The following is a 20572-nucleotide window of genomic DNA, read 5'->3' as shown; positions in this document are numbered from 1 at the left end:
TATGTTAACATCGGTGAATGCTTCTAGTGTATTGGATTGAGTCCTCTGGTGCCATATCTCTCATTTTGGAGCTCAACGTCTACAACTGTGAGCTCCTGCTGGAACCACATGGAGTGAGTGCAGATGTTATTTTAAGCTTGTGTTTTCATAAGAAATGTAAGAGGAGAGAAAACACTGGGAGATGATTTGCCACGAGAGATGGTTTGTTATTTTGATTTATATCTAAGACCTTTAACTGATGGTTATGTATGTAGTTGCTGCCCTTTAAACTGCCCCTTCACCTCCTGTCATTTGAAAATGAATGAAGCAGAAGTGGAATTTGGCACTACAGTGAGTCCTAAGCTGAAATAAATATACCAGAACTTAAGACAGTGAAAAAATGATTCCCCTTTTGGTTGCTCTTTTGCAGAGGGCCTGCTGAAGTACTCCTGCAGTGTACTTGTGCTACTGAGGAGTGTGCATATGAGCTACCTGCCGCAGCCCGTGAGACTGTGCCCTGCGGTCAGGCCTCAGAGGGGTGGGCTGTGTGGGAACCCAATCTCTTTAAACAAGAAAGAAAGAGGGCTTTGTCCCCATCTTATTAAAGGCATTTAAGACCCTGTCTGGAGCTCAGCGGCTCTATCCAGTGGTACACCAACCTCTATAGAGTTCATTCATCATCAGGCTCTTGAGACCCAACTGCAGGCCACACCGACTCAGAGCAAAAAAACGAACCGGAGGGTGCAGTTCAGGTTTTTACTGATTGTTTTCTTGAACTAACAGAGTTTTCTTGGATTGATCACGTGATTAGAAAGAAATACCTCACGGCTACACACATGATCTACAGAAAGCTCTAACGTGGACTCTGGTCTTGGCATAACTTGAACAAACATTAGGAATAAAAGTGACATTCATTGTGATGGAAGATTTTATATGTACTGTACTTGCATATGCACAAAGTTGATGAACAACAACTCCCATATTTAAACAGCTGTTTATAGTTTATGTCCATTTTATTAAGTGTGATGTGTTGAAACTTTAAGTATTTAGAGATAAAGGTTTGTTTGAAAGAGATTTACTGTACAGACAGCTCAATGTGACAGTCAATTCTTCTTAATGGTTGATAGATACATGATCGAGAATTACATTTTGCAATGTATGTCTCTTCATTTTGTGAATTTTTAAAGACTAATATCTATGTATAGATTAATCAAGTTTTGTTTAAGAATAAAAAAAAAACACTGGAAAGACTGCTAAGGACAGTATGACAATATTTGGTAGCCTTTGTCAAATAAAAAAAAAAAAAGAAGGAAATTGAGGACATGTGCGATAAATTTGTTCTTCTCAGGATTGTCTGATTTTCAGTGAGCAACTTTAATCTTTGGAAGGCGTTTATCTCATTTGATTTTGGCCTTTTAAGTCAGATATAGTCACAGTGCGACCTGTGTGGGCATTCTTAAACATCACACGAGCTCACACCAGTATGGATGACAGCGCACCATTAAGGCTTTACCTCTCTGACAGTAAGGTGTCATGTCTGACCGGGCAGTCTCACTGCTGCGACCTCCGAGCAGCATCCCTTACACGTGAGAGCGTCCACGTTCCCCGACACAGCCACGAGCCCGGCAGATCGCTGGAGTTCACCCGGCCCTGAGGGGTAGGCTTGAGAGTGGATCAAAGAGGGCTTTGTGCAGAGAAACGGACCTGCCAGTGTGCAGTCAGTATGTGACGCTGGGTGTCTGTGAAATTGAAAACATTTGCATAATTCCTTAAAGAATGGTTCGTTGCTATTATGACATGAAATAAGGAGTCAATGGAGGCTCTGTTTTTGAGGTTGATTGGTGCAGAAAAACTGAACTGATTTATGTTTGTTGTAAAATTTGGATTAGTCTGAAATGAGTTACATGTGTAGGCATGAATGAGGAGTCTCTCAGAGGCTTGATTAGGTTTTTATTTGTTAGACAGACATTTTCAGCTATTGCTTGTACTTAAGCTAATGGAGAGCACGTCAAGATAGTTGAAGTGAGGTGGCAGGGGGTTCACAGAAAAAACAGCAATCTGTTTTTTTAATCACTGTTGAATTGATCCTGAGCATTGACACTTAAACTGTAAGTAAGCATACGTAAACCTCTAGATTTGCCGTTAATCTTAACAACTTTGCATGTAATGTCATTTAATCCCTGTTGGTGAAAATATTTACTTGTACTTATTGACTTGATTCCCTTATGGATTCCTGATTAGTTTCTATTGAGCTGGCTGTAGCCTGAGAGGTAGCCTAAGAGGTAGCTGTAGCAACAGTCTGTGTGTGATCATCCTGGCATTCCTGGAATTCAAGCCCCTGTTGAGTAGAAAGATGTTTCAGCATATTGCTAGTGTTTCCACACTAACTTGAAATTATCATTTTAAAATAACAATGTTGTCTTCGTTCTTTGTTTCTTCCTCTCTTAATTCCCCTCTTCCCCATCTTAATTACTCATTTATTGATTAAAATAGCACTGTGCTGGCACTTATTTTTTACAGTTGTATTTTGTGCGGTTGTTTGGCATTTTAAATACTTGACAATTAGTCAATTAATTAAAAAAAAAAAAAAAGATTGGCTGATAATCAAAAACCATTACTAGTTGCACTTCTGGTCACACTGTTTCTCCGCCAGATCAGGGATCTAAGGGATGCAATTAGCACCTGGTTAGCACCAAAGTTCTTGCCAAAATAAAATAAATAAGAGTTATGATCCTTTTTATATACATTATATTGAATAATCATCGGACTAAAGACATAGCGTTTCCTTCCGTGCAGTCCAGTAAAGGTGTTAGTGGGTCTGTTCAAGGTTAATGGCCAATAAAAACAGTAGTACTCCACGTGTCACTCCTGTAAAAGTCATTGGCCCACATCGTAAACCTGGTCACAGCTCTGGCATACAGGTGCCCTTCATCTTTAGGCCTCTCGTGAGTGTGTGTGTTTTTGCATATGTGCTGACCTGAGTTTACATTAGCCCTCATGTGTATGTTTGTGTTGGTGGTCTCTAATTGGTTCCTTGTCAGGAACTCTCTTCAATAATTAAGCAAGGAGGTGCTTCATTCCTCTTCTCACCCACGCAAAGATAGATGGACAAAGTGACTCATTCTCCCCATTATGCTCGTCTCCATCGGGATAATATCCACCCACCTGGTAATCAGCGCCGTGCCTCCTCACCTTGTGTACTGCGAGTATGCAATTTGTAACGTTCTGTCCCGACCTCCCTTTTTCTCCATGTCTCCTCCTCCCTTTGCTTCCTATCTGGAGATAATGACTTCCATACGTTTTAATATCGCGCGACTGAAAGGGGGAATGCTCTGAATAGAGGAGGAGGAAATCTGTAGATGAGCTTCTGTTAAGTGTCTCCATATGCCCAGCAGTGAGCGCCTGCGAGGAGAGAGCTCTGGCCAGTTTGAGGGGAGGGGAGCTGCCTGGGCTGTTCGACTCCTCTCCACAGTCTGTTAATGGAGTGCAGATAAATAACAGACACGAGCTGGATCACCCAACCGTACACTTACACCTTTTGGCCTCCTCTGTCTGTTTAACTCGGAGTAATCCTATCCCTCACTCTCACCTCCAGCTCAGGGGAAAAGGTCTCACAGCCCATGGAAAGTCTGAACAAGTCAAAAAAGGGGCTGAAGATACAGTAGCTTCCTCTTCGGGCCATCTGAACATGTTTCAATGCTTTCAGTTTTTGCTGGGGAAGATTTTCCATGCTCAGCATTATGACCCAAATGCGCAGTTGAACTGCTCACTTGGATGCCTCGGGAAGTTGTGGCTTCATTTTTCCAAACAATCCGTCTTTGCAACTCACTTGAATTTATAGTCTCTTCAACCAGAAATAAATTGGTTTTGTCTCCTCATTCTCTGCTCCTGTTTTGCCTGACTTGCAGGAGATAGTCCATTTTGATAAAACATTTGGCACAGATGGTGTGATGGATGAGTGGCCTTCACTTTGTGGGACCCCAGAAACCAGTGGAAAAGTGTAGGGTTAAGGAAAATCACATCCATATGTCATAACTTGGATAGGCAGGCAGACAGGCAGGAGACACAGTACGTCTCACAGAGCACCTATACATAAACACGGACCTCTGGGCACCGCTGACCTGTCCCGTAACACAAACAGTGCAAAGGGAACAATGTGTGACTACATCTGTGAATGCCTAACATATAGTATTCACCCACCCCTACTGCTCAGCTGTAATGGAGGCCTGTTCTTTGACCTTGATGATCACCTTTACTCTGTGTCTTCCTTAATCATGTGTGTCTCTGTTTTCAGGGTCCTCCCGGCCCACATGGAAACCCTGGTCGCCCTGGATCTCCTGGAGTGAAGGTACGGCGTCAGCAAATTCTTTTATGTCAAATTTCTATCAGAATGAGAGTATCCTGGCCAGACTATAATGATTTTGTCAGCCGAAGTGTTAAAAGCACAATCCATGACTCCAGATACCACCAGCCAAATAAATGTTATACATAGAAACAACACAAGAAGGCAACTATATTTCCATGTATTTATATTTTTTTATGTCAGCAAATCCCATGGAAAAAAAAGTCAAAACTGCGGTTGAAAGTATTCACGAACAAATACACAATACTTCTGTTCGAGCTATTTTGTTATTTAAACTGCAGTGTCAGCTGTTTTAGAAAATTACTTCAACAACAATACTGTTTATTTCTGACCTGTTTTTAAGGATTAACGTCTTCAGCTGAGAACCAAAAACTGAGTAGGAAGTCTGAAATTATCGAGAGACTGAATACCACACTGTTTGTTTTGGTCTTTTTATTGGATTTGTTCAGTAAGAAAATTACAGAATAACAGCAGCCTTTTCTGATTCCTAAGTGGTTTGTTTACATCAAGAACCCAACACTGAGTCAGGTCTCTGTTTGAGGCATTATGTTTTTGGTTTGTCTGTCCATAGGTCTGTATATCCCTACCATTCTTTTGAAAGCAATATCTCAGAAATGCATTGAGGGAATTACCTCGAATTTGGCACTAAAGTCCACTTGGACTCAAGGACGCACTGATTCGATGTTGGTGGTCAAAGGTCATTATGACCTCACAAAACACATTTTGTCCATTACTCAACAACTGAGTATAATTGGGCAACTTTTTGCACAAATGTCCAACAGGATAAAATGATGAAGTAATGACATTTTATATCCAAAAGGTCAAAGGTCAGCATCACTGTGACATCATAATGTTCTGCAAAAAATGATCTGGCCATTATTCAACACCGTAGCTCAGGAATAGAGTGTGGAGGCATAAAACCGTGAGGCGGTATTTCAAGTTGATAGTTATATTGAACTCTACAAATACATATATAATTGCATATTCCTGTAATACATACCTAAGGTTGGGCTGATGTTAACATTTTCAAAATGTTCTGATATTAAGCCAAATAGCTGACCGGACATGTAACGGCAATTTAACCACGAGGTGTTGCACATGACTCTATAGAGCGGCAGCACAGTCCATCAGGACAACTGTGATGGTCATATGGTCAGAAAATTAAGAGTGAACATTTTAAGTTTCAACTTAATCTGTCTCAAAACAATTCAGGATCCTCAAGGCTTACATGTAGGCATGGGAGAAACCTCTTGAGAATGCAAGTGATTCCAAAAAGTACAAAACGATGACACAAGTAAAATACATTTCATGTTAAAGCTGTATATGGTACATACAGCCTAAACAGGCTTTAATGGTCCATAATTAACTGATGTAACAAGGGCATTTCAACAAAAATGGTTATTTAAAGAACAAGTATTTCTTGTTTTTCCATCGTTATCCAATGTTTGTTTGAGCTTTCACTTAGCTTGCATGTCTGAGGTCAGATCCTCTTGGCCTCTCAGTACTACTCTTCTAGACTCTTAAAAAGCCATTTGTTTCCCCTCAGGAGAGAACAGCAGTTTTAAGTCTTTCTGACTCACTCATTTGCAAGTACTTGACATGAGTCTGTGTTCCAGCTGATTTGAATTGTCAACAGAGGGGTTCGGTTAGCTCCATAATATGTCAGTCTGATAAAGGAGTCTGTATGTTAAACTTTGCTGGAATAAAATGGAAAATTGCTTATATTTCAAGGCCGTATGTAATCCATACAAATGCATTAAATTTCAGCATTTTCCGCACAGTCCTTAAACATTAAAAATTAAACATAATTGATACCATGCTTTGGCCTGCTTCAACCATGGAAAAACTCTTATATCATACATATGTGATACTGGAGTTGGACCAAACCCAGCCCGGCTCAGTTTGACCCATTTGCACACAAACCTCAAATAGACAGCATGGTCTGGCACAGTTCTCTCCTTTAAGAAAAATGAACAAGCCGGATGAAAACATGCTGTGTGTTAGCTGAATTTTGTTTTGAATGTGTCACCTCATCTGGATTTAATGATGACAAACTAAGACAAGATGATGATCTATTTACCTACTGCTGTAAGTAGCCTACCATCAGACATAAAATGAAATGAATGAAGAAGTAAAATACATGGGAGGTACAGATGCTTATTAGGGCATTTAGCTTTCAAGAGAAATTATCTCCTTCAGCTTTAAACTATTCAGAGGATGAAGTTCAAGTGAAAACATATTAGACAGTGAAAAGACACAGTGTTCATGTTTGTATGTAGCTCTTGGCTGGAGCTGCACTCCTGGCTCTGCTAGGAAATCAGTCTGGAGAAAATTCCCACAAAGACTTTCCACTGCCAAGTTGTAGCTGACATGAACATGTAGATTTAATGGGCTGATATTGTGTAGATGGGGAAGTACTATACTATACTATACTGAACTCCATTCTCCAGTAAAATAAAACATAACCTTCTGGAGCAGTGCACTTCTTTCCACTGAGGACTGAACTGTTGTCTTTTGCGCTGAGAGGTCAGGAAAAAACTAACCCTTGTGCTCCTTAAAAAAGTAGTGTTAGCATTAGGATAACATCAAAGTGGGCCACAATACTGGAATTATCTCCATGCTCGAACCTTCTGTTTGTTTAAAAATAAATTTGTCTTGGTATTTGTCTTTCTTGGAATCAGCTGATAACAGCCGTTGTTTGATTTCAGTCCAACCAACTCAGTGCTGTGGCATTTTCTCCTAATTCTGGTTACTTTAATATGACAAGCACTAACACAGGAATTCATCTATTCCTCCATGGACCTCTAACATTATATTTGCGTAGATAACCGGGCTGCTCTTTCACCAGTGGCATTGGATGTTGAATGCTGACCCAGAATCCACTGCCCGAAAAGGGAGAAGAATGTACATGAACACTCCCTGTCACTTCTTGCTGGCTTGGTGTAAACCGAGTCACCGGAGGGCATAAATGGACTGCACGCTTGTGTAAATACAACCGCTCCACTCCCCAATAAGTAGTATGAACTCATTACTCTTTGATAGTGTAAATGCAAACGGCAAACTCCTCTGCACCTTGTGAACTGGAATCCTTTGGCAACGTAGGAAATATGCAGTGAACGTTGGTGCAGACCATGACAAATCTTGTGCCCGTGTCAAAGTGAGAGGGGGTGTAAGTGCCTCTTAAAAGTATGAAAAAGTGAATGTTTTCTTTTTTTATGTTCTAGGGACAAAAGGGAGATCATGGACTGTCCCCCGGTCATGCCCCAAAAGGAGAGAAAGTATGCAAGTTGTCAATTTTTCTTTCATAGAGTTACTTGATTGTTAGCGGACATTATTGCAATTTATGTTGCCATATTGACCCGATTTGTCTTTTTTTAGGGAGAGACTGGTATCATTGGCCCCCCTGGACGGCCTGGCCAAGATGGACGAAAGGTAGAAAATCTGTTTTGTCTCACAATCTCAAACTGTGTGTTTGTTTGCGTATAAATCTGCAAGGAAGTAGGAGTACGATTCGATTTTTGATTCAGAGGGCCATTTATTTTCTCTCACTCTGTGACTAAAACAGTGTATTTGTAATGATCCATAATTAAAATACACAGGTGAATTTACTTCAGTTATCTTTGCTCATGGTTAGCCATCTTCACTTAAACTTAGGAAGTAGCCTGGCTTCGAACATAATCACGTCACACGATTTTGAAAGATAGGATTGACCATCCAGTCGGTTCAGCCGTAAGGTACGTACAGCGTGGTCTTACAAAATTGTTACAGGCTATCATAAAGTCGAGAACTTGGTTTTAAATTTCCAATTATTAACATTTCTACATCGAGACATAATCTTTAAAGAGACAATTGTGATGTATCTAAGAATCATTTGTTTTTTTCGCGCTGAAGTTGTCAAAAAGGATCAATAGTAATGTGGATCATTTTTCGATACCAAGTGTTTAAAACGTTCCAATATCCCAATATGATATGACAGTATTAACAGATGACTCTATAAGCTATTATAAAACAGATCTACATTCAGATTTCCAAACCAAGGCTGCACAGATATTATCATTATTGCCAATGAGTTGGTATGTTCAGTAACCTTTTCTGTACCAGCACTGTATGCAGGTCGTTAATTTCAATAAAAAGAAGAAAATAGTCCTTTTTTGTATGCCAAGGATTCTTTTTTCTTTTTGCCTTGGTATCAAATGAGGTTTTTTCTGTAGTAGTAGTATTATATTGAAGTTTAGGATTCTGGTATCGTCACAACCTTATTCCCCAGCCCTACAAAGAAGCAACTGATATTTATCAGATATCACCGGCCCTGGCCCATATGTCTGAACATTCATGTTGTGCATGTGTGTGTCTGCTCTTTTATTCCATTCTTCAAATGTTTTCAGACATAAATCTGACACCATCAATGAATGAATAAATGGAAGAGTGGAGTTATATATATCGAGGATCACTAAATCAAACGTAAACTCTCGCTGCTGGCCCGCTCTTTGAGGAGAGAATCTGTGAAATTGCAGTGTTTAGAGGCTCGAGCCAAACATGATGTTTGAGCTCTTGTTTGGAAAGCAGCCTCACATAATGCAGGCGTCAAGGAGCACACCTGTGTTCTGTCTCCCCTGTGAGTTGAAGCACCAAAAGGCTTGGATATCTGGGCTGTTACATCATCGGTATCACAGGCCTCCAAAATGATGAAGGCATTTGAGGAGAGCTGAAGTTTCCTAAGTGAAACATAAGTTTTAAGCACTTCCTCCAAATGCATGTTATGTCATTGACTCTCTGGAGAACTGTTCTTCTAAAAAGTAGGACAAGTTATGAATGTAGTTTTTCTGATCAGGTCCTGCTCTGAATTGTTAACTGACATTATTTGACTTCTTTACATGCTGCTGTGCTGGGTTATCCTGACAGAGAGTGATGGTTAGCAGCAGAGTGCTTTCTTCATGGCCTTGTGCATTTTATCCTTGGCCTTTTCCCAAAGTCTGTTATCCCGCTCACAGTAATTACACATCTCAAGTGGGCCAGAGCTCGTTGGATTTCCTACTATGCAGAGCGTGCAAATGACATAGTACACTGAAACTGACTTTGTTTGTTTTGAGACAATATTATTGCTTTGTTTTTTTTGTTTTGTTTTTGTGTTTACATATGGATATTTTTTATTTTGGTAACTGCAATGCATTTTAATCAGTCTATCAAATCATAAAACCTGCTTTGACTGAAGAATAAAATTGGCCATTTTCTATATTTTTGGTATATCAACAAATCCCTTGAAAAGACCTTGAGCAGAAGTGGGATAGTCAGTCTCTCAATACTTCCCTACCCTGTCCGTGGCACCCAAGCCCATTGGTTTTCACTGAAGATGGGAATCATTAAAACAGCTCAAACATACTTTATATCTTCTTAAAAAGGCTAACAATTCCCTTAAACTGGTCGGCACTGTTTTTTCTTTTTTCAGGACTATTTTCAGCTGCGGATTTGAGGCTTTTTAGCAAGTATTTGCAACAGTATGGTGGTGGGGGTTAAAATGAGCAGTGGCCATGTGTATCATAATGCAGAAAAATGTTGCCCATTACAAAGCTCGTCTATGTTAGCCAAGCTTTCCTAGCTCTGTATTACCTTGTGTGAGCTATGAGCTATGCCACCGAGGGACAGGAGAATGACCTGGAGATCTGGCATCAGTGAGGAATAACTAGAAGTCGTATCCATAATGATGCAAGTAATCATGAGGTTTGAGATAACGTGGATAGTTTTTGGTCAACAATAGAGAGCAATGTCTTAGAGGAATAACAAAATCAGGCTTTGCTTGCATGGATATACTTTTTAGGATCGCTTCAGAATTGGTTTTGTCTTGTCATTCGATTTGTTACCAGTATGGAGAATCTCACCAAATGTATCCATTAATGATGTTAAATTTGCTGCTGACAAATGTTGAACACATTCTGTTCAAAAGCGGAGCCAGTGGAAGAGATATGTTTCACACTCTTTGTAGTTTCACTCCCCTAATCAGCAACATGAGTCTGGTTAAATGGTTGCTAGCTGTCTGTAGCGATGGCTGATTCTTATAAACAGCAGACCTCACAAAATCTTCCATGTTTGCTAAAAGTTACCTCCCACCACAGGAGAGGACAACAATGTGCAGTTAATTTGCATGCTAAAATTGACAAATTCATCATTTCCCCCCGGATTCATCGTGTTTGCAGTGGGAAAACCCGTGGATAATTGCATTGTGGGACGCAAAAGCTCTGCACTGAAACCCAAATGCATGAAATTAATTTATCATCTTTTCAAGCAGGCGGACCCACCCTACTTGCTTGGTGGCAGGGAATCTCTAAGATTTACATCAGGAATGTATTTCTGATGATGTTCAAATGGATGTACATTTAATTCTGCATGACATGAGAATGAAAAGGGGAACATTTGCAAAGGGAATAAGTGCTGCTTTACCTGACAGTCTGAGTGTTGCAGTAACATCTGTTTAGAAAAACAAAGTCATTAAAGCTTGTGGAAAAAATCCCCAGACAGGGCTTCTTTTAGTCTGTGCTCAGCAGTTTGTCATCACACTTCTCCTTTTGTGGTCTGTCATGAGAATTATAATTTGTTGGAGATAGAAAGAAACAAAAATTGTACATCAGTACAGTTTAGGTTAAAGTAAGGTCAAGGTTTTGAACAGTGGTAGAGTGCTAATTAGAAAACGACTGTCACACAATAGAAGAAAACCTTTTGTAAGCAACTTTTTCCCTCTCGCTTACACACACATACACACACCTCTGTTCTCATTTGGGACACAATAGTATGAGCGCAATAATGCCTTGGCAAGAGCTCCAACATCCGTTATGCAATCGGACAGCGCTGACTGTGAAAAACCATCTGGTGTGCTCAAGGTTCCTCCATTCAGTGTAGTAGTGGGGAGGACTCCAGCTCGAAACAAGAAAAACCTCTTCTCGCCTTGTGAGTCATGGAACGGGGAGTCATGGGAAAAAGCTGATCGTCGTCCTCCTGATTTATGGTAATTATGGATCTTTGCTGGGCGTGGACCACCGTCCTGGCAGAGGTTAAGTGGTTGTAACAGATCCCCTTTTCCTGCTCTGATGATCAGTTCAGGTGGAATCTGCTTCCACTGATCAAGTCTGTGTCAACCTTGAACACATTCGCTTCCCCACAAGGAACTGCTGACAGCCAAACAAAGTATTAAAATGTGTTTGTGTCCAGCTAATAAAGACAAGGCAATTAGCTGGCTATGCTGAAAACCACCAGACACCTCATTGCTTGCAGCTGTTCTTAGCTGTTCTCTTATTTTTCTCGATCATACTCTGGCACTGGAAGCCAAAAAGTCCTTACAGGGCACTTTTGTATTCAAATTACACTGAAATTCCATCATCTGCCATAGATGAGGCTTGGGGTTTGTTCTCTTCTCTGCTCTTGTCCGAGCAGCCAGTAAAACTATGACCTGCCGCTGCTTTATGGACCCTTTTCGCTGAGTTTTGTGCTCAGTCCTTGGCCTGCTGCCAGAGAAAGCCTTCCTCACTGTGGGAAATGTGTAAAGTTGTAATGGGGAGGTTGCCTGGGAGTCAGTCAGCGGTCTGCACTGTAAAGTAAGAGGAGACTCGTGTATGTGTGTGTGTGTATGTCAAACCGAAACACAGCGAGGAGTATTACCAGCCCTGGACCAGTGTGCCTTTTAGTACACGCTGGAATAGCATTCAACTTTTTATTAGCTGCGCAGCCCTCAAGATTTTCCCTTCCTGCTCCTCGGCTTTGTATAAAAAACACTCTTATACCTTTTTATTTGCCGAGTCTGATTTATCCAAGGAAGAATTGTGAGGCCTGCCAGGTGGGAATATGTTTTTGTGTTATAATAAAAATAAGAACTATGGAAAGCACAACATATATTTTGTATGCTAAGGAAAGTCTGTTACTTATTCTGTAAGCAGTAAAGACACTGCTGCCGCTGTTGGCTGCAGGGTTGCTCTGGTGTGAGTTACACTAATTAGATCTGTTTGCTCTTCATATAAAGGGAGAACTAATGCAGAATGTGATCCGTTGCCATCTTTCTGTCACACGATGGATTTACAGAGCTGTGAATGCTGTCCAGTTTTTTTTTTTTAAAAGCCATATATGATGCACATGTAGATACACATGCACACACGTGCACACTTCAGGGACAGATTTCCTTTCCCTTCTTTTACTGTACTCAGCTGTATTGGCCTTGCTGGAAGGCCCAGACACATTCTTTTGTCTTTTTCGTGGCTGCAGTGCTTTGGCTCCAGGAGGAGACTCATCTACTCTCTAAAATCCTGTCAGATATTTCCAACTCGAAGCATATTGCTGCCTGGCAGTAACAGGCAAATAATCATCAATAAGGAGTTTGACAGAACTAAAGTGTGACAGGGTCTGATTAAATCACTGAGGCCAATGGTCCAGCATCTGGCTTCACTTCTCAGAAAGCTGCAGGAGATGTGACAGAAAATTTGAATCTTAAAAATAGTCGACTTTCAAAGTGTGTCTTATTTCTTTGTTTCTTTGTACTGAGTTTTTATTGGACTTAAGGACAAGCTTTGGCCATTTCTCAAAGATCAACTCATGATTGTTTTAAGTCTCTGTTACTTAATTCTGTGAAGAGAGATGTGTCCTACCGAGTGCCATTCTAGTTGTGATGTTTCAGAAATGTTCTAATGAATCAGTATAACTGTGTTTCTGAGTTGAGATGATACACGGGACAAATATTGGCCTTTTTATCAACATGGGATGTCAGCCTGCCAGCATGTTTTTACTTAACAGCTTTGGGCATGTCAGTCTCACTCTGCCTCAGCCTCTCAACCCTGCCTGACCCACCAGTCGGTGCATCATTATTAGAGCCCGACCATTATGCAGTTTTTGGGGCCAATACCAATATTATGGAGTAAAAAATTCCAATATTGATGTATTGGCAGATGTAAAAATGTAAAAATATGTAATGAAGGCAGTATATTTTAAGGTTTAACAATAAACGTTAACTATTGTTAAACAACTACTACTGTAAAACTATAACTAATATAGTTTATTGTTATATTATTGTTTCATATTGTTAAGCGATATCAACAACATATATGCAGATACTGATATATCTGTGATAGGCTAATATTGGCCCATAATATCGGCAAACTGATATATCACTCAGGCTTTAATCATTATCTCTGGAGGGCATGAGTCTGGAGGGGATCTTTAGTTTGGTTAGTGTGTGTATGACCGCATGTGTGTATCTGTCTGGAGCATATTACTGGACCCATTAGCCTAATATTTTTTGTGGACATTTATGAGCGTATGCTCAAACACCTCTTGTGGTTGCAGTAATTCACAAGTTTTGAAAAACTTTTTTTATTGACTGTTCTTCATTATACCGCCATCGACTGCTGACTCCAATCCTCTTAACCGGCCGGTAGGAGCCGTTAGTGACCAGCAACTGCTTCATAGGTGGCAGTTAGTGGTGGTCTTTTGTTGGTATTTTCACTTTGAATCAATATTTTACATAATAACCTGGATATTGTCTCCCCTTCATTCCTCTTCTCTCATGCATACACACTGCCCTGCTCTCCTTGTTCCCCACTCACATGCCCTGTCTGTGCCCTTGTCTAGTTTACCTCATGTTGTGCAGACAAACGATTTTGCCAACCACACACCTCATTTTAAATTCTGATCAAGAAGAGGTTTTGTACTTTTATTGATTGTAAGCACCAGATCAGCTTGATGATGTGATGTGCTGAAGCAGAAACAGACTGTACTGTGTATGGCATGTGGTATTTTAACACAGTTTGGACTTTTTTTCTAAATTTAAAGTTTAATGTGTTACAGTTTAACAAGCCCATGTTTAGAAGAACATTCAACATTTTGGGAAATGTGCTCATTCACTTTCTTGCAGACAGGTAGATCGATACTATTCTCACAATGGTAAATATGAAGCTACAGCCAGTCAGACAGTTAGCATAGGTTAAAGTAAAGGCTGGAAACCAGATACCAGAGGATTCTAGCATCTTGCTAAGTATAAAGATTTTAGCATCTTACTAAGTATAAACAAACAATTCATCCTGATTCCTGTTCACATGAATCAATCCAATCTAACCTGAACAACACAAAATTTGGCCATTCACAGTCTTGAAATTAGCCCAGTGCTGATAAAAAATAAAAAATCTTCCCATTCCACATCATCATCCCCAGGCTTGTATAAACTCAATGAAGTAACCTTTAAAGTTGAGCTCTGCTTTACGTCAATACTACCAAATGTCTCACAGGACGTTTGTAGAAGGACATTTTGATCCTTATGTATACACTCTGGCTGCAGGCTTGAGAGTACTTGGTACGGCTCTCTTGATGGTGACTTGTTTGTTTACACTGATACATTTTTTTTTAACATCAGCCGCTGGGCGCCGTGGTTTACTTGTTCGGCTGTCGACCAACACAGCTGGTGGCTAATGACTTTACACTTGAGGGAGTAGATGTGTTCTTCTTCCCTCTAACATGACTACACATGACTCTATCTGCACGACTGTAGGCCTTATGAAAAGATGAATACATTTTGTAACCAGCTGGCACGCTCATTTAAGACCACAGGGCTTTGAGGTGACCATTAATTACCCTTTTGGGTTTCACTTGTCCCCGTCTAATTGGTTTACTGGTTAAATGAACACAAGATTGTTCTAAATAAATTTGTCAGGGTGCCGTGGTGGCGATGATTAGACAAACTCATGGCTGAGCAGCTGTGCTGAAACAATAAATAAAAAATGGCATTGTTCTTGGGTAGAAATTGTAAAGAAGTGTTTTATTCAGGGTTAACCAGCCAGTGTTGCTCATAAGTGGTCCATTAGTTACACTGCTATTAAGTTTGTCTGTGCTGTGAACCCTTTTAAGCTGAACCCTCCGGGTCTTTATCATGTTATTTTATTGAACATTTTAGAAGGAAACAAAGTCAAGTCCTCTTTTGAAAATCGTTCATCATAATATCAGCCCCTGCAGTGTTGATGGAGATGCTCTTAAACACAAGGTGATAAACTTTTGAACAACAAATATTTGATTAATTTGACCATTTACTTATTATTTTCTTTACACATGACCAACACAATCTCTTCTCTGAAGTGCATCATTAAGCATTGTACTTCTGCGGCTTTGTGATCAGAATTTAAATAAGATACAGTGCCATAGTATTTTGACTTGGACTAACTTATTGTTTCTCTCTAAACAGGGACAAAAAGGTCATCCCGGTCCTTCTGGTCTCCCAGGTGAACCTGTGAGTACTTTATGGTTACAGTTTGATTCATATCATACGTTTTCTCTCATGTGTAACATACAATATGTAGTATTTCTTTCTCAGTATCCTCACCAGTCCACCAGCAAATTTGTAATGCTGCTTCTATTCGCGTCAAACATTAATCAACACATCAGTAATTGTCTGTAAATTGTAGCGCCCCCTTGGGCCAATAAGTATCATGTGAAAGCGCTACACTGCAATTTATGCTACTTTGAAAATGCTTCCAGTAAACTCTGAGGCGACATGCTTCATAAAATTTGATCAACAGTGTCTGAATTTTATCGTAGGAGTTAAAAACAGTCATGAGGAAACCAAAGACAGTTTCTGAGCAGCATCTGAAAAACAACCAAAATGTGATGTCTCTGATATCTCTGACACAATCCCTCCTCCGCCTCTTTGAAGTGTTATCATGCTGAGTAAATCTGCTGCATGCTGTTTGTCTGTCTGATGGCTGTGCCGTGTGTGTTAGCTGTATGTCATCGTATGTTTACTCATCAAACAGAAGAGCCAAGAGTCCACAGAAACAGTTCCCATAAGGCCTGAGCATGTCTTTCCATTTATAGTTACAAAACAGGAGAAAAGGAGGGAATGACAGAGAGAAAATATTAACACAGACACATCGGGACGTTAAAAAAGAGGTGTGGGAGTGGTGGAGGGTTACAGTTCGAGAGACGAGACGTTAGACATGAGTTATTCTGGAATCTTGGCGGGAATCAAGAAGGAGAGATTTTTGGCAGAGGTACAAGTGGGCTAAATATTTTGGACACCCGTAGGTCATTCCTCCTCCTCCTCCTCCTCCTCCTCCTCCCTCTCTTCCTTCTCTCCCTTCTTCCTGAGCCCAAATCCTGTGTACTATCTTTGAGAAGAATGTGCTGTGTCACAATGAAAAAAAGAACTTTTCCTGAGTACAGCACTCTCTAAGGACGATGCACTCGGTTTTCTGTGGAAAATTATTGTGCCAAAAAGAAGTTACTTCTAGGATACAGAAAACTTACCTAATTAACATGATGAAACTTATAATGTATAACTAATAACATGTATTGCAGTGTTCTGTAATGCAGTGCATTTTATAGATGTGATACAAAACTCTACACCTCATACTTGTCAACCCTCCCAATTGTCCCGGGAGACTCCCGTTTTCATTGCCCTCTCCTACTTTCCTTCTGGGGTCGCAATTCTCCCATATTTCTCCCGACTTCTGACCCCTTTTAGTTTTCATATCCTGGCACTGCGAGCGTGTATTCTGCTGTTCTGTTGCACCTCGTCCTCCTCAGTGAGTGAGAGATGGATAGAGATGGCGGTGTGAAAGAATATTTAAACAAATTTCAGACATCCTGGAGAGAAGACTACACGTTTCTTGCGTAAAGTTCGAAAGGAAAGGCCCTGTAAACATTGTTTTTTCTGTCAATCATGGGGGTTGCACCATGTCAATCCCCATCTAGAGGCTGACAAACATAGGGCAGTAGTGTCAAAGACTCACAAAAAATGTATGAAAAGTGATAGATATTACTTTATGCCACAGATGTATGCCAGTTTACGCTTTATTTGACATAACAATGCTGTTTCTTATTATTTTGTCCTTTATAATTCTTTAAATGTCACCAGAATGCAGGAAACACAGTTCTTGAATCTGAATTTTATTGGGTGTTGTGACCCCCAGAACTCCGCTTTATTCTCAAATTCCTCCCTTTTTATGTGGACTCAAGGTTGGCAAGTATGCTACACCTATAAGTGATAATTAAGCATCCAAATCTCAACATACTGCTCAGTATAAAGTAAAATAGTGAATGTCTGATATGCAGGAAGAAGTAAAAGAGAAAACCAGGGAGGGATTTAAGCAGCCCGTGTTTATGCTGATTCTCAGTCTTCTTCACTGCCTTTAACTTGTACATTTCGATGTTCTTTGGCATGCTACTGCCGCCAACTGTCAGTCAGTGGAATAGCGTGGTTAACATGCACAAAACATTTGGATTATCACTTTCTGCAGACACATACAGAACATCTAACCCAAGAAGAACAACAGGGTACCTATGATTTTTTACCTCTTTAGGCTTATTGTGCAATAATAACCGTCATGCTGTGCAGTTTATCTAGTATTGCAACAATGCTTCCATTACTACTAGTACTTCTGCTATGACTACTGTTTCTTTGTGGCTTTTTACAACATTTCTCACATCATTGATAATAGTACGTAACATTTTGATCTCTTACATAACATTAATTATCTGGTTTTCCAAGGAAACTGAAACGTCACTGTCACCAGTGTGTAATGAATGTGGTCAGCCTTCAGTATGCTGTATGAACAGCCTGTAATTTCTTGCATGCCTTCACTAACTAATCCTGCATTATTCTTCCCATACATGCAAAATTAAACATTCCTCTCAGAGGGATGCATTTGGTTTGGTCTCACCACAAGGAAGGAATGACTCATGTATTGTACTGTACTGTTGATGAGGATAAACATATAAAGGCAACACTGTGCTCACAGCATGTGGCTCAACCACATTATAATAGCACTTACTGTCGGCTTAATTGAACAGTTAGAGTGGTGATGTCTGCAGTGGCGCCTCTTTCTTTAGGCAACACTGACTTAACTAAACAAAATTGGAAATTATTATTTATTATTATTGGAAAGCCATGAGATTTAAGTTCTTCTATAGGCCCAGTTGACTAGTGTTTATAACAACATAAATAAAGTGCTTGTTTTCATTTTTTATTATCTTCTTTTTACATTAGCTTCTTATTAAGACAATCAGTGAGGCTCCAACAGAAACCACGTGTGCATTAAAGAAACGTCCTTCCTCCGTCCCTCAGTCCTTTTCCCCTTCCTTTTGTTTTTTTCAGTCTCTTCCCCTCCTCTAGTACTGATTTCTCTCCTGTCTCTCTCTCCACAGGGTGAGCGGGGATATGATGGAAGCCCTGGGGCCAAAGGCTATCCTGGCAGGCAGGTGCAGTAAATCTAGTGTTGCGGTGCTGGTTGAGCAGGGCCACACACACACACACACACACACACACACACACACACACACACACACACACACACACACACACACACATATACACACACACACACACCGACATGGAGACACACACTCACACTCACACATAAAGAAAGATAAAACAATAAATGGAGGGTAGGATATTATTTTTATTGTGAATTCAGCTTTTTTTAATATTTGGCCTTTATGATAAATCCAATTTGAATGATTTTTGCTTACTGTCAGAATGATGAAAAAAACCTGAATTGTAGGGGAAACACCAAACCCCCGTATGTGCCTGTATGCTGGTAGAAAATCTCAGCCACTGGCATTGAAAATATTGGTAAATCCAAATAAAAGAGTTTAATGAAAGGGAAAAAAATGCCTCAGAAAGACCGACAAAGGGCACCAAGCTGTTGAGAAGCACCTGTTGGAATTTCAGCGACGCAAGCTCCAGGTTGAGTGGGGAAATAAAATGTCAAAAGGTTTCCATCGTAAGTGCCACTCTGGAGAAAGAAAAGGTAATAAAAGTGTGACTAATGCCGCAGCTCCCCGGGTACATATAAGCTTCCTCTGACCTACCAAACTGTGAGCGTAATTTCTCACCTCACTTCTAGGAATAGTTTTAAACTTGAGCTGGGGAGCATTAGTGTTTCTCTACGTTTAAAATCTGTTTCCTTGTAGCTTTAAGCAAATTTTAAACTCACACAGTCGGACAACTACCCACTCGCTTCCCGAATGTTTATGATAACGTAGAGTTCAGGCATGGGTTTTAGTGTTTGCCTCTGTGCTCTGGCGCACTTACTATGTCTGAACCCTGATCCCTATAGACACTTAGTGGTGTGTGATGGATTAGGTTTTAGCACCCCCTACCATCTGTGGGCTGTGAATCACTGGGGCTGTCGGTTTATGTCAAGGCGTCGCACTTTGCTGTGGGGAGTTCTCCTCAGCTGAGAGTTGATCTTTACAGTTGCAGGGGGAGATTTTCTGCACCGATGGATTTGCTGGCAGCGTCTCTGAGAAATTGATGTGAATGCCGCTGAAGTATTAACACAGCAGACGCTCGCCAAGAGGCTAATTAGGATTTTAAAAAAGTTGCAAAAGTCTGGATGAAGTTGATGCGTAACATCAAGTAGTGAGGAATTTTAATCTGGTTAGATATATCATAACATTGTTTTCACAATTAAGTACTCTCCCAGCGGCACAAATGAAGTTCTGCCACCGTTTGTAACCACAGAAATATGTCTTGTCTTCTGTTACATACAGGGTTTACCTGGGCCTGTAGGGAAAATGGGTCCAAAAGGCGTCAGGGTAAGAAGCTGCTGCTTTGTTTTATTAAATGTTTAAATGTAAACTCTTTAAGGCAGTATGCTTGATCTTTGCAAGTGAAAAGGTCTTTTGTAAGTAAATACTGTATATTTAGCACTGTAAAGTGTTTCAAGCACCCTCAGAATGACTGTTTACTTGTATTTTATGTTGTTGCTGTGCACCCTCACTTAGCCTCCTCTGAAGGCCACAGGGGAGAGAAGCATGACTCTTCTCTATAGTAAAGCTTTTGAACTTTAACTTTCTTAAACGACCTGTGAAAGGCCCGCTAAATAAATTGCCATAACCAGTGTGGGTGCATAAAAAGCCCGATGTCATAAACGCCACTTATGCGCCCTTGTTAACTACATGATGATAATGACAGCTGGTGTTGTGAGTATATTTAAAGCACTGTATGAGCAATGAACTCTGGCTCTCTTCAGATCCCTTTCATGCTCGGCTTTTCTTGTTAAAGTTCACCAAATATCATAAAGCTGCCAATGAGCATAACCATGATGCATTAAGATTTTAACCTCTTGTCAAACGGAATTGTAATTTCTGTTTCTAGCCTTCTCGCTGTTTTTTCTCCTCTTCCGCTGAGCAGGTTTGACCAGAGAGAACTTCAGAGATCCCTGATGTGAGGGTATGTGCCCTTGGACTACATCGTGGAAGCCAGCA

At 40.4% G+C, this 20572-nt stretch overlaps 1 protein-coding gene across 1 annotated transcript in view; it reads left to right on the top strand.

Annotated features, from left to right (window-relative positions):
- The window catches only part of col27a1b (collagen, type XXVII, alpha 1b), a 69387-nt gene that overhangs the window by 13192 nt on the left and 35623 nt on the right, over nucleotides 1-20572 (top strand). Inside the window, exons 5-10 of the mRNA XM_073466061.1 lie at nucleotides 4274-4327; nucleotides 7567-7620; nucleotides 7721-7774; nucleotides 15546-15590; nucleotides 18506-18559; nucleotides 19856-19900. Of these exons, the coding sequence (XP_073322162.1) occupies nucleotides 4274-4327; nucleotides 7567-7620; nucleotides 7721-7774; nucleotides 15546-15590; nucleotides 18506-18559; nucleotides 19856-19900 (306 nt within the window). The remainder of the gene's footprint in view (nucleotides 1-4273; nucleotides 4328-7566; nucleotides 7621-7720; nucleotides 7775-15545; nucleotides 15591-18505; nucleotides 18560-19855; nucleotides 19901-20572) is intronic.

The sequence above is a fragment of the Pagrus major genome, chromosome 5 (genome assembly GCF_040436345.1).
Source record: "Pagrus major chromosome 5, Pma_NU_1.0".
Classification (NCBI taxonomy): domain Eukaryota; kingdom Metazoa; phylum Chordata; class Actinopteri; order Spariformes; family Sparidae; genus Pagrus; species Pagrus major.
This window is presented reverse-complemented; position numbering and strand designations above follow the sequence as displayed.